Source organism: Schistocerca piceifrons, chromosome 1 (genome assembly GCF_021461385.2).
Source record: "Schistocerca piceifrons isolate TAMUIC-IGC-003096 chromosome 1, iqSchPice1.1, whole genome shotgun sequence".
Classification (NCBI taxonomy): Eukaryota; Metazoa; Arthropoda; class Insecta; order Orthoptera; family Acrididae; genus Schistocerca; species Schistocerca piceifrons.
The window spans coordinates 326,325,391-326,338,772 of NC_060138.1; the positions used below are offsets into that span (position 1 = coordinate 326,325,391).

The 13,382-nt window shown below is 39.3% G+C and overlaps 1 protein-coding gene across 2 annotated transcripts in view; it reads left to right on the forward strand.

The window, feature by feature from the left end:
- LOC124782548 (double-stranded RNA-binding protein Staufen homolog 2) overlaps positions 1-7,110 on the forward strand; it is a 257,615-nt gene extending 250,505 nt beyond the window's left edge. For both annotated transcript variants that reach the window (XM_047253950.1, XM_047253949.1), the window contains exon 17: positions 4,700-7,110. Coding sequence is in view for 1 of the 2 variants with exons in the window: in XM_047253949.1 (XP_047109905.1) it covers positions 4,700-4,757 (58 nt within the window). In the remaining variant the exon portion in view is untranslated. The remainder of the gene's footprint in view (positions 1-4,699) is intronic.
- The last annotated feature ends 6,272 nt before the right edge of the window (positions 7,111-13,382 follow it).

Below are 13,382 nucleotides of genomic sequence, written 5' to 3' on the forward strand. Positions count from 1 at the left end.
GTTTACGTTACGTGATTTCGCTGCTTCTCTTCGTGTACAGCTCCCACGTCAAATGAAAACAAAACGGATTTCTGTGGCCGGGAGCTACCAAGTGTAAAATACGTTCCCATAATTATGGAGTGCAAAAATATATTATTAGTTTGTTTTTTGATTTTATTTTATTTCCAAGTTAGTAGCAGTCTAATCAAGAACCAAAAATGAGATCGTAGAGTGCTGGTACTCCAAGAAAATTTACATCCGAAAACCACACTGAAAAGCTTAATATCAGATGGGACTTACTTCATTGTGAATCTGGAAAAAACCAATTTGCACTTCAAGCCGAATTATGCATTTTAGTATGGTTTACAAAATTCCAATGCTCTTTGGAGTACCCTCTGATGCCCAGTTGCTTTTATGGTGTAGTGTAAGCTCTCTTAGTGCTTTATATATATGAACATGCGGGCTTCCTTCACCACTGCAGCTGCACACGCACAATAATGCCTGTTTTCTGGCACTATGTGGCAACTGGTAAATCGAATCTATCTCTAACAGTCTCCGGATAGTATTGCGAACGCTGGTTAGAAAAGCGTTACTTTCAAAGTAAATTTCTTTTTATGCAAGATGAATTATGTTACGTGTGAGAAAGTGGGATGGATTTATAAATCACAGAGCGTTCGAAACTGAACAGTTTGATGACCAGCCACTTACAAGAATTTCGAGCCCAGATATTTATGTCATAATTTTAAATTTACTGACACATTTGTGTGGTGTATCTTAAAGTGTAACGCACGCAAAAAAGATCAATATTACATGGGAAAACGTAGCTTCTGTTGTAGCATGTTAATCTTAGAGACCAATATTATATGTGAAAGCTTAGCTTTTCTTGTAGCTATACTGTGTACATCAATGTAAACCGTTTACTTTTCCTCTTGTGTGTCCGTGCTATGTAACCAGTGATCTTGCTATTGGTTGACTATAACACGTGTCCTGTACTCTGAATATCTGCTGTCATCGGCTGGCGAGATCTTGTGGCTTGAGATATGACTGGCTTACAAAAGGACATCGCAACCTCGGTTTCAGTGCTCCTGAAACTAACGTGCTGTGTTTGGTGCAATTCGAATTTATGCTTTCGTAATACGAAAAATACAACGTATATGTTGCTGCAAATCAAAGGTCTTTCCAAAACTTCTCTCCCTCGTCTTTTCTTTTTTTTCCGGGAAGTTCTAAGCGATTGTATAAAACGTTAATAAGTTTTACAGTTCCAAGGGAAAATCTACGGAAAACTTACTGTCACTTAGCACAGAAAAAGTGTATTTTCGCCCATGGAAAAGCATATTTTTTAAACGGGATATCTGGGAGAAATCCGGGAATTTTTTTTGCTTGTCCCTGTATACACCCTGAATAGGTTTCACATTTGGTGAGATTTTGAATTGAAACTCTTTAATTTGAGCAGCTACTAAAGGCAAACAAGAAGTATAGTGGCTGTTTCACCATCGCAGGTATTAAACACACTGACATACTGTGTTAGTGTAGCCTCTGTTTCAGTCCCTACACACTATCCATTGTTACATGAAAATTTTCCAAATAGTCATTGTAAGTGGAGAGCAGGAACGTTAGTCATAGTGCAGTATGTATGGCTACCTCCATAGCCTTCCTGTTAGCTTGCTGTGAGACCAGTGTAAGGTTACTTGACAAGTGGAACATTTGTGTCAAGAAATCTGAAGCAGTACACTGGCGGGTCAGTTGAATTAACTTAACAAGCAATACATCAAAAATATCCCAGATGAGCATTATCAAATTCCTACAGTAGCGACAGTAATTGTATAATTTTTGCTTTTTTGTATCACTTTGGTTCCCATGTTGTACTTTATCTCTCCTGAATATTTCTTGAGGGTGCTGGAATTTTTCTATCTAGCGGTGTAAATGATAGGAAATTTAAGAAGTAAACAGAAAGAAAGTAAATGGAAGATTCTCTGTTTGATAAGTAAATAGTGTGACCATCATTCAGTAAAGCTAGCTTTAATTGTGATCCTGTATAGAATGGCATGGGTTTATGTAATAGAAAGCTAGAGTTTGAGATGCCAACAGGTAAACTTTGACAGTATGCCGTCTTGGGCCAAGTGAGTCAAGAATTATAACGGACTCTTTTTTTCCTGTGATATGGGTGTGCGATAGATACTGCCCAGAGAAGGAATGAGTATATTTTATGTTACCACCAGTGAGCGTACTCTCTGCCTCTGTCCCACACCGCTCTCTGTAGTTGTTGAGTACCCTGGTAATTGGCAAAGCTGGGGTAAGCGATGCCTAGAGCCACTGTTTCTGTTTCTGACTCTTCATAGCTAAATTTATATGCTTATATAATTATAATGTCACTTCTTACATAATGCGTGTAATATTCGCTTTATGCCACATATCATGAAACATTAAAGTGGGTACATACCTTCACCATATGTAAACTCGCACAAAAATCATATCTGCCTCTGAACCTGAGATCACTGATGCACACCAGGTGTAGTGGTGCTTGATTCAGAAGTAAGGTGTTTCAAATCTTGGTGGTGGATGAAATTTTTATTGCCAGTATTTGGGTGGCAAGCGTAGAGGTGATTGCATAAAGCTTCTGATCACCAGTCTTTGTGCCAGTGTCCTGGATTAAATTCCACATCTCTCCACAGTGTCTCATGAAGTGAGGGCATGTGACACTGTTGGTGGTGATTCACCCTAACAGATGGGGACATTGAGCGCAGCGACTCCCTTGACACTATTCAACAGGAGTAGGCTTCGCATCAGCATGGGCAGGATGGGCGATGTTTCACCCTCTCCCTTGTCTCATCATCATCATCATCATCATACAACCTGAAACATAACACTATACTAGACACACGTCCATTACACTCATCTACATTCCACAAATAGACATACGTCACAACTCCCATATATCCACAAGGGAAAGGGTCAGTGTGCACAGAAGAAAAATAGCTTTTCCACGGTACGCGTATCCAGTCAGGGGGATTTCCTGACCAACAATGCCATACGAACTTTTTTGTAACATGAAATTCAGTGCCAGATGTCCTATGTATGTCTCAAAGTGCTCACTTAGGAAATACATGGCTGAATGACACTGTCAGCCACACCACACTGTGGAACCCCAGAGTGAATCACCCTGCCATCCACACACTTACATGCACCCTTCTGTAGGAGGCGGGAAAGTTGCATGTTTTATTGTAAATTGCAGAACTGCTTATTTGTGAGTTTTTCTTTCAGGCAATATATTTTAAGCTTGCTGGTGTAACAATAGAAAAAGTTGACATATAGGGTACTATAATTGTTCTGTCCCGATACAGATTCATAGCAACTGCCCCAAAATAGAAGAAGTGAGTAATATAAGATACCTTACATCTTGAAAACATTTAATAGTGAATAGTACTGCAGAGGAGATACTACACCCATGAAAGAAATTGAATATTCCGGGACCTGCTTGCTTCTTCGTCCAGTGCTTGCCATTGCCTCCTCATCTCTTTCTGTCCTCCCATCTCTTGCCCTCCATCTTCTTATATGTCTGGAAATCTGTTGTAATGGTTTAATTTTAAATGTGCTCCTGTGTGTCAACTGCACTCTGAGGTTGATATTTGCGCATATACCTCTTAAAAGTGGAAGACCAAGTTCTGGAATCACTCTACAGTTGCACCCAGATGATTCTTCACTTTCCTTTTCTTCTGAAATGCATTAGTGGCAGATAGGATTTGGGAAATGTCAACTGAGGTGATCTCCATTGAGTCAACAGAGATCTTGTTTGTGTTCCTGCTCTAGCCACTTGTTTTGTTCTTCCAAGTCACATTTTAGTAATTCTTCTTGTGCATTTTTGTTCATTAGATATAATTATCTCTTTTGATAACACATCATACCGTTTCTAATAATGCCTTGCTTTTGGCCATTCTGTAATTTAATTTATGATAAGCAACCTAATTTTCCTTTTTTCACAGATGAACATTACAAAAGTGATGTGCAATTAAAAAGGTTGCTGTGTGATGCATTTTGCACAGAGAAGGGCGGACAATGTTTTGCGGTGTAACAGTGTCCTCTCTGTCTTTTTCCCACACCTCACACTCCAACCATTCCATAGCCTGATAACTGGCAACACTGTGGTAGGTGGCACACTGGGCACTGTTTATGCTTCTGACTCTCCACAGTAAAATGAATATACTCAGAAAACTGTCGCTTGTTAATGTTATATTTGTGTTGACTTCATGTCATCCATAATTAACGCCACAGTGACCAATTACCCTCAGCGTAACTAAACTAACATGAAAATTGACGCTAAATGTGATGCGCCTACCTCGAAGCATTCACCACAAACGGAAGTGAGATTTTCAATTGCAACTCGCAATTTGAACCAAAGGTGAACAAGAAGTATAGTGCCTGTCTCACTGTTTCACGTGTTAAACGCACTTCCATACTGTGTTATTGTAGCCTCTATTGCTATACGAAAATTTTCCAGATAGTCGTTGTAAGTGGAGAGCAGAAACCTCAGTCACAGTGGAGGATGACACTGTTGACTGGAGTATCTTCTGGTACATTGCTTCTTGTTACTGTGCAGTGCCTCACCATCCGTCTTTTTATGTACTCACTTCTGTAATTGCTGGCAGTGTTAGCTTTTACACTTATAATCTTTTAATGTTTGACTTAGATTGGTTGACTAAAAATATTCAATATTACATTTTAGGCTTCATCTCAATCAGCAGTCCATTCACAAAGCTGGAGGCATCTCCATAACTAAATAGAGGTGGAAAAAACATGCGGCCATTTTGTCCCAGAGGGTCAGGTACGATTGATGCAAAACTCCTTAACTGTTCATTTCCATAAATATATCTGTCTCCTTCATTAGTATTACTCTGATTGTGGAACAATGTAAGCAATTATCAAGTCTTTTCTGAACAAAATTTATTTCTCCTCTGAAAGAGAATTGCATTTGCAGAATTCCTTGTCACATGTAGACAGAGTGACTCACGTGATTGGTGTGACAGACTTCTTAATAATTGCAGTGTCATTGTTCCACTTTGCTATTCAAATACAAACTTTAAATTTAGATATCAGTATGTTGCTGTGGTGTTCAATGTGCTGACAATTTGTGTTCCCTGTATGAAGCAAGGCTTTCCACAGCTACATGTGCATTTAACATACAATAAGTTCCAAAATGCTGAAAACGTTGTAATCCTGGCAGCATAACTATTATAAAGCCACTTTGTAAACTAAAGTTGAAACCTGGAAGAACTGCGTAACAAAAGAATTGAGTTATTTAGGGAGTTTTGTATCATCATTTTAAAGTAGTGATACCTGTCCCTTCCGCTTTTTAGGGCCAGAGCGCAAGGGGCAGCTTCAGCTTGTGATCACACCCATCTTATCTGTTGCTAATATACTTGCAGTTGAATGCTTGTGCTTTATCTATTGCTTTTTGAAACATTTTCAGAGATAATTTCAGCACCAGAATGTGGGAAATGGTCACAAGCTGTTAATATTTTAATGTATTGATTTCATTGTTAATCTATGGGGCTTTTGAAAATAGAACAGTTATGCTTGTATATTGAGAGAATATTTCCCAGAATAGCTGGCTACTCTGTTCTGCTCTCTGATGAACAGATTTGAATGTTTTAATTTTTAAGAAGGCTTTGATAATTTAAATATTGTATATGTGTGTGTATATTGAACTATACAAAAGTGTCAGGTAGCATTGTAGAATGATTTTTATGATGGACCTCATGTTACATGTTTGTCACTTCACGTACTTCATTATAGCTATGTCACTGAAACTGAAAACAGATAAAACAAGATATCTTTATTGGATGATTACTGTAAAACATGTAAACTCAATTATAGAATTAAATGTAAAAAATAGATATGTTGTCTTCTCAAGGTCATTGTAAACAATTACTGTCTGTTTTTTGTTTCTGTTGAAGGATGCATTAACAGTAGTGCTTTATATGGACAATGCTGTTGGCAGTTAAAAAGTAATTTATTTGTTTGTGAGTAATCAGTATTGTTTCATGTGCTTCCATATCTTTCACAGTCAGAGATTTATCATTGACTTTGTTAGTAATGCAATGAAAATTTTGCATCTAAGAAGTGCAAATGATAAAGCAAAGATATACCAAAAAAGCAGTACCTCTTTCTCACCGTGTCATTATATCAAACTTCTGATCCCAGAGATAATGTATCAGCTTTCATTCTCTTGTATTCTAAACATTTTTTGACAACAGTTTTATGTAATGATAGTGTATAATACAATGTATGATGATTTTTTGTGTAATTCTGGGAAACATTTTCCAGTTTTTGATGATACTTACATGTGCAGTAGGGGGCTGGAAAAGAATGCGGTATCTTTTCCATTCTCAGAATGAAATGTTCCTTCTAGCTTTATGTGTAAATCTTAAAGCTAATAGGAAACGTGAAATAATTAAAAAACTGATTTTTCTTTTGTCTGTTTCTTAACCTGATAGCTTCCTGTACACTATATGTTTTTAAAAATAGTTCTTCTGAACGTGAGAATATCTTATGTTTAATAATAAAACAAATGGAATGTTATTGTGTATTTTAAAATAAGCCACAGGCTACATTCTTCAGATGTCCAGAAACATAAAGTGTTGATGGATATTGTGCTCTAGAACTGTCTGAATATGTAGTAATATCCCTTTTATTTTGTAACATGAACATAATTTAAAAATGTGTAGGTGGAAGATTTCTCATTAAATACAGTTATAATTGTTTTATAAAATATTTTGACAAGATCAAGGACAAGTCTCATTGTTTTGAGAGACAGGTTTTAACTTTGCACAGTAGTTTTCTGTTTCTGTCTACAACAAAATCATGTTGAAAATAGCTTCTTATTATTTATAAACAAATTTATCTTATGTGTGAGAAAGGATTGTTGGTGTATTACAAATTACGCCATTTCTTTCAGCGCCTAGAAAATGGCTTTTTATTCTTTCAGATACACTTACATGTCATTCTCACAGTATTGCCCAAAACATTTATTCCATTCTCCAGAAAAGCTTTGCACAGACAGTACTATTTCATGATAAATGTAAACAAATTTGCCTCTTTAGATACTGAAATCAATAAACTGATATTCTAAAGTAACATCTTGTTTCTTTTTTACTACATGTCTCTGTTTTCAAGAATTTTACATATTGACATTGAATGGCAAAAATGAAATCCTTAAAAAACACCTGAAAACAAGAAGTCAAAAAATGGAAAATCCAAGATGGAATGTAACTCACAATAAACCAGAGATGCTGAGTCGCAGAGAGGCACAACAAAAAGATTTTCACAATTAAAGCTTTCAGCCAATGGGCTTGTAAAGTAACAAGAGAAACACAGGAAAGAAGAGAAATAGGACAAACATTGATTATAGTTACCCATTGGCCAAAAGCATTAAGTGTGAAAATCTTTTTGTTGCGCCTATCTGCGACTCAGCGTTTCCGCTGTATGGTGAGTAGCAACTTTCCTTCTCTTAATATTAAAACAAAAAGTGTAGGTTTAATTGGTGTCAGATTCCATTTTTTACTTGCTTAATTACCAAAGTTCACCCTTATGCTTGATGGTGGATAAAGCTTAGACTTAGACTTGAGGATTTAAATGCAGGAACTCAAGAATTCAGTGCAGTATGCAATTGCAAAAATAAATACGACACTTCTCCTATTAATGTGACTTATATTCTTGCTCTTCATACTAACATTACTTCAGAAGAAACATCACAATAATCGCACAATCTCAGTGTAAATGTAAATTGACAGCATGAGATACAACAGTAGAATGCTAACATATTTTACAGATAACACCTCATTTACGTTTTTGATATTTGACATCAATGGCACTGCCACAGCCAACTTTTTATGCAATGCCACGGCCCGCTTTTCCAGACTAGGTCACTGAAGAGTGGGCTACTTAACTACTAAATGGTTTTAAGTACCATGAGCATCATTCGTTGCTACGTAGATGTTGGGTGACACACCACTTTTAACCAAATTGATATGTTACACCACATAGCCCTCTCCTTAGATGAACGATATCACGACAACTCCATCATGTAAGTCAGTAAATATTACTTGTCTAGCATGGCAATGATATCATACTGATCTAGAATCTGGAACAGCTAACTCCTGTTTTATGCATCTGATGATAAATAACACTGATCAAAAGCTGCTCAAACTTTGCTGCAAAGTAGCCACTCATGAAATATGATTTTAAAGTCCTTAAGTAAGCCACAGTCATAAATTGTCTTAATCATAATCTATTTGTACATGGCCTCAGTTCACCTGTATATGTGGACTAAGCATGAAGAGGGCTCTTAAACCAGGTAAGCACATGCTGGAACAACTTGTACACTGTGCTAGAGTCCTTACACAGTGTAATGGAGTTGCTATTTTAATGATAGAAAAGAACTCCACTTACAGATTATGGGGACTTGATAAAGAGGTTGCTATTAATGTCAAGTGGAATAAATCTTGTATTTGGAAATGAGTATTATCTGTGGATGTACTAAAATATGAAATTATTTCCGGTGGACCATGTGAAGTTAACTGTGTTAATGAAAGCTTTGTTGGCAACATTACATTTGTGTCAAAAAGAGAGATATGGAAAGAATGAAAGGAAGAAAAGAGTAAGTGTGTGTGTGTGTGTGTGTGTGTGTGTGTGTGTGTGTGTTTGTGTGTTTGTGAGAGAGAGAGAGAGAGAGAGAGAGAGAGAGACAGAGATGGGGGAGGGGGGGGGGGGGGGGAGTGAGTATGAAGACCTGTCATGCTCTATTATTTGCATGGCCAGAGTCCAGACAACAGACATGGAGAGAGTACATGACCAAGCACAGTCATGTGGGGTCGGCCTGTAGCAGATCAGTCCCCCTCCAACAGGTAAGTTCTAACCGGACATCCCAGAATGTTGAAACATCCTAATTCCTATTCGAACTAAATATTTCCTTCAGTGCACTACTACACACTTTTATAATTCAACTTCATGTATTTATGTCTCACAACCTTTCATTACATGTTTCCTTGACTGAGTCGCCACACTACCGCTTTCATGTGCTGACTACTGTCTCACATTGTCGTCGAGAAATGACAGTGTCCTGTCCACTAGAAAAGGTGGGAACAGCAACAGTTCTAGAAGCTAACGCTCGCTAGTTAGCACCTGTCGCTAGGTAGTTTGGTGGCCAGGATGACGGTCACTGTGTCCTTTCTGCGTCCATGATGGAATCAATTGAATGTGGAAGGAGAGAGGATAGAATGGCACTCCTAATGGAGTAGAAATAAAGGAAAAATAACGTTTGGAATGTGAGTAAGAAAGAATAAAAAGAAAATAGACTCCACACTCAGAGACAATGGTCAGCACCAGCTTCACACAACAGGCCAGAAATTAGTTCTAATATCCTGCTATTGAAAGCTTATGGAGAGAATAGAAATAAAATAGCAACTTCCAACTGATATGGGTACTACACCCCAAAGTGGAATTATTACTTATTTACCTCTCTTCCTCAAACCTAAATTATTTAGTTCAATCAGGGTAAAAGATAAGCTAGTATACTTATGCCAAGTAAAGCCAACCTCATGGAACACACTGGCTGCTGCGCACTTAGGCCAGGCCGTGGCGATAGGAGTGAGGCTGTGCCATGGTCACGAGCACCCGTATACAGTAATCTGTTGGTGGACAAGGTGAGGGGGGTGGGGGGGGCAAGACCTGGAGGTGTGGAGTGTTTTTAATGTATTGGAAGATGAATGATGACTTGTAAGTCACACCTCTTGCCCACTAGTATGGGCACCCTTGCACCAGCAGGCATTGTCATAGGGGGAGAGACACTGCTGTGGCCGCCATTGACCTCGTGGCTGTGTTGAAGTAAATTAAATTAGTCTATCACAGTAACCATTCACAACAGGAGATATGATTATGTGAAGGTTTTTGCTCCAAATGATTGTTTCCCACGCATCCTTGAATATTGACAAATCCTCGGAGGACAATGTGTATATTATTATTATTATTATTATTATCATCATCATCATCATCATCATCATCATCAGAATGTCAAATAGTTCTGAAACTGGATTCAGGAACGGCATACCCAGCCCAGTAAATATATAGTAGTGTACGAAGCAAATAATGGCAAGTGTGTGTGTGTGTGTGTGTGTGTGTGTGTGTGTGTGTATATTCAATTAGGCATGTTAATCTCCAAAACAATAAATTGTGCTAAGTCTTTTCTGTAAACTAATTATGTCAAATGTAAACAAACAAGTGTTCAGAGATCATTCAGCACAATTTTAGAAAGCAGATTGTTGTGTCAAAAAGCACAAACAAACACTGCTTTTTTAATCTGTTAATTTGGTAGGCCACAATATACAATGGCAACACTGTACAACAACATGAAACTACACAGAGGCGATACAAGGTCAGTAGAGTAACAACATCCAAATTTTGGAGGCTGCACGATAAGTAACAGTTAAAAGCACGGCATAGTTTGAGGCCGGGAGACTCATGGCCGCCTAGATATAGGCAAGTGTAGACATCACTGATGTTGGTGACGCTAGTTTAGAGTTGGTGCTGGCGGCTGGTGTAGACTCATGCTGGAGGCCAATGGTGGAGCCTCTGGTCTCAATCCCCGCATCCACTGCTAATGAGCTTGAGCTCTGTGCGGTGAGTAACATCTGTGGTGTGCTGACATGCCAGCTGCATGTGTGGCCAGTGCAGTGCACAGACCTGCAGAGTGGCAGACGATGAAAGATAGTGGTAACTGTGAGTTTACCACATGACTTCCCTCCTAAGCAATGTGTGGGACGTACAAGTCTTGTGCAGATCCCTGCCCACTCCCAGTGCTCAGAGGGCTCAGAGTCCAGGAGCCACTGGTCGGTGGGCACTAGGCTGAAAGCAGACCATCCAGTGATGTCCACATCAGGTAGGCAGCGGTGGGAAAACAGATAAGGCGACGGACACTGGAGGCGACATTGTGATAATGTCTGGGCTCCAGTGTGGCGACCACTCCACTAGTGCACCCTCCAGTGCCGTCCCCATTGCCGACATGTCTGAGAGAACAGACACCATTTCCATGATTCAGGAATCATTTGTATAGAATGAAAGAGAAGTTTCCAGATCTCAGCTGTGTACTGCCACTGCATTAAATTCAGTGACAGCGTGAATATTTATGCTCTCAGCTATGTACTGGCACTGCATTAAATTCAGTGACAACATGAAAATTTATGCTGAACTGTGACTTGAACCAGGAAGCTCCACTTCTCTAGCACAGTTGCCGTAATCGCCTTGGCCATCCAAGCATGTCTCCCATGCAGCTCAAATTTCCACAACCTGCTCAGTTCTGATGTAGTGTCCTCCATCTATTATCCCTTATTTGCTCACAGCTGTTCAGATGAGACCCACAAAGGTTCGGTCAAGTGAGTACATCAGCATAAATGATATCATTTCACCGTCAAGGCACATTCGTGTACATAAACTCTAAGACAAAAAAAAAAAATTACCATGAAAGAATTACCCGAATGGGACAGAAATCTGTAGATGTGATTTAGATGTACTGACAACCAAATGATTACAATTTTCAAACAACTGGATGATTTATTCAAGAGGAAGAGTTTCACAAACTGAGCAGGTCAGTAAGGCATTTGTCGACCTCTGGCCTTATACAAGCATTTATTCTGCTTTGGCATTGATTTATGGAGTTGTTGGATGTCCTCATGAGGGATATTGTGCCAAATTCTGTCCAGTTGGCCCGTTAGATCGTCAAAATACCAAGCTGGTTGGAGGGCTGTGCCCAGTAACGCTTCAAGTGTTATCAATTGGGGAAAGATGGGATGACGTTTTTGTCCAAGATAGGGTTTGGCAAGCACAAAGACAATCAGTAACTCTAGCCATGTGTACTTGGTCATTATCTTGCTGAAATGTAAGTCCTGCACAGCTTGCTATGAAGGCCAATAGAATGGGGTGCAGAATATTGTTGACGCACTGCTATGCTGTAAAGATTCTGTAGTTGACAACCAACAGGGTCCTGCTATGAAATGAAATGGCATTCCAGATTATTTCACCTGGTTGTTGAGCCATATGGTGAGCAAGTCAGTTTGGTAGCCCATTGCTGGTTGGAGCATCTCCAGCCACATCGTCTTTGGTTATCAATGCTCAGTTCAAACTGAGAATCATCACTGAAGACAATTCTACTCCAGTCAAGGAGATTCCAGGCCAAAGACGTGTCTGGAGAAGCTATGGAGAGCAGCAGGATATCAGCGTGAATGTCGCCTGCCATATGGCCCAGTCACCAGGAGCGATGGTCCTGGGTGCCATTTCTTATCGTAGCAGGACAGCTTTTGTTGCCAACCACTGCACCCTTACTAAGCAGTGGAATGTCTATGATATTCTATGCCATGTTTTATTGCCGTTCATCGCAAGCTATCTTGGGGTTACATTTCAGCGAGATAATGCCCGCCCGCCTGTCCGCCCACAGAGAGTTTCTGCTGCTAGTTTCACGCATCCCAGATCCTATCTTGGCCAGCAAGGTCGTGTAACCTCTCCCCCATTGAGAATGTTGGGAGCATTATAGACGTGGCTCTCAACCAGCTTCTGATTTTGATGATTTAACATGCCAATTGAACAGAACTTGGCACGATATCCCTCCGAAGGACATCCAACAACTCTTATCAATTATTGCCTAGCTGAATAACTGCTTGCATAAGGGCCACAATTGGATCAACGCTTTATTGACTTGCTCAGTTTGTAAAGCTCTTTCTCTTGAATAAATCATCCAGTTGTTCTGAAATTGTAATCATTTTTGTGTCTGTACATGTAAGTCATATTTACCATTTTCTGTCCCTTTTGTACAATTTTTTCATGGTGTGCCTTCCACTTTCCCCCCACTTCGGGCACGTCCAAGAGAACAGACTCCACACACATATACATACACAGCAGTTCAGGAGGAATGTGACATAATTTGTGAGGTGATTGTACATGTGAAAATGAACTGAAAATGTCCTATGAACATGTGTCTGATTTCTTATCATTATGAAACAGGAGCAGATTGAGGACTACACACATCCATCAATGAATATGAAGACAAGTGTGAATATTACTTACCAAAATGATGTGTAAGCACAGTGGTGAAGAGAATAAGGGTTGGACAGATGACTGATCCATCATATAAGAGGTGTTCAAAAAGTCCTCCACCCATCTCAATACACTTGTGAATGTGTTGAAGTGTGTGTTGTGTTGCACATCGAACTTCATACGGGTGGGCTTTAATGTGGGCAACAGCATCGGTGATGCGAACGACAAGTTTTTTCACATGTATCCACCAACATAGCGTACACATTCCTCTTTACCAGCTGCATAAACTGAAGTCTAATGGGGTTAGGTCAGGTGAAACGGAAGAC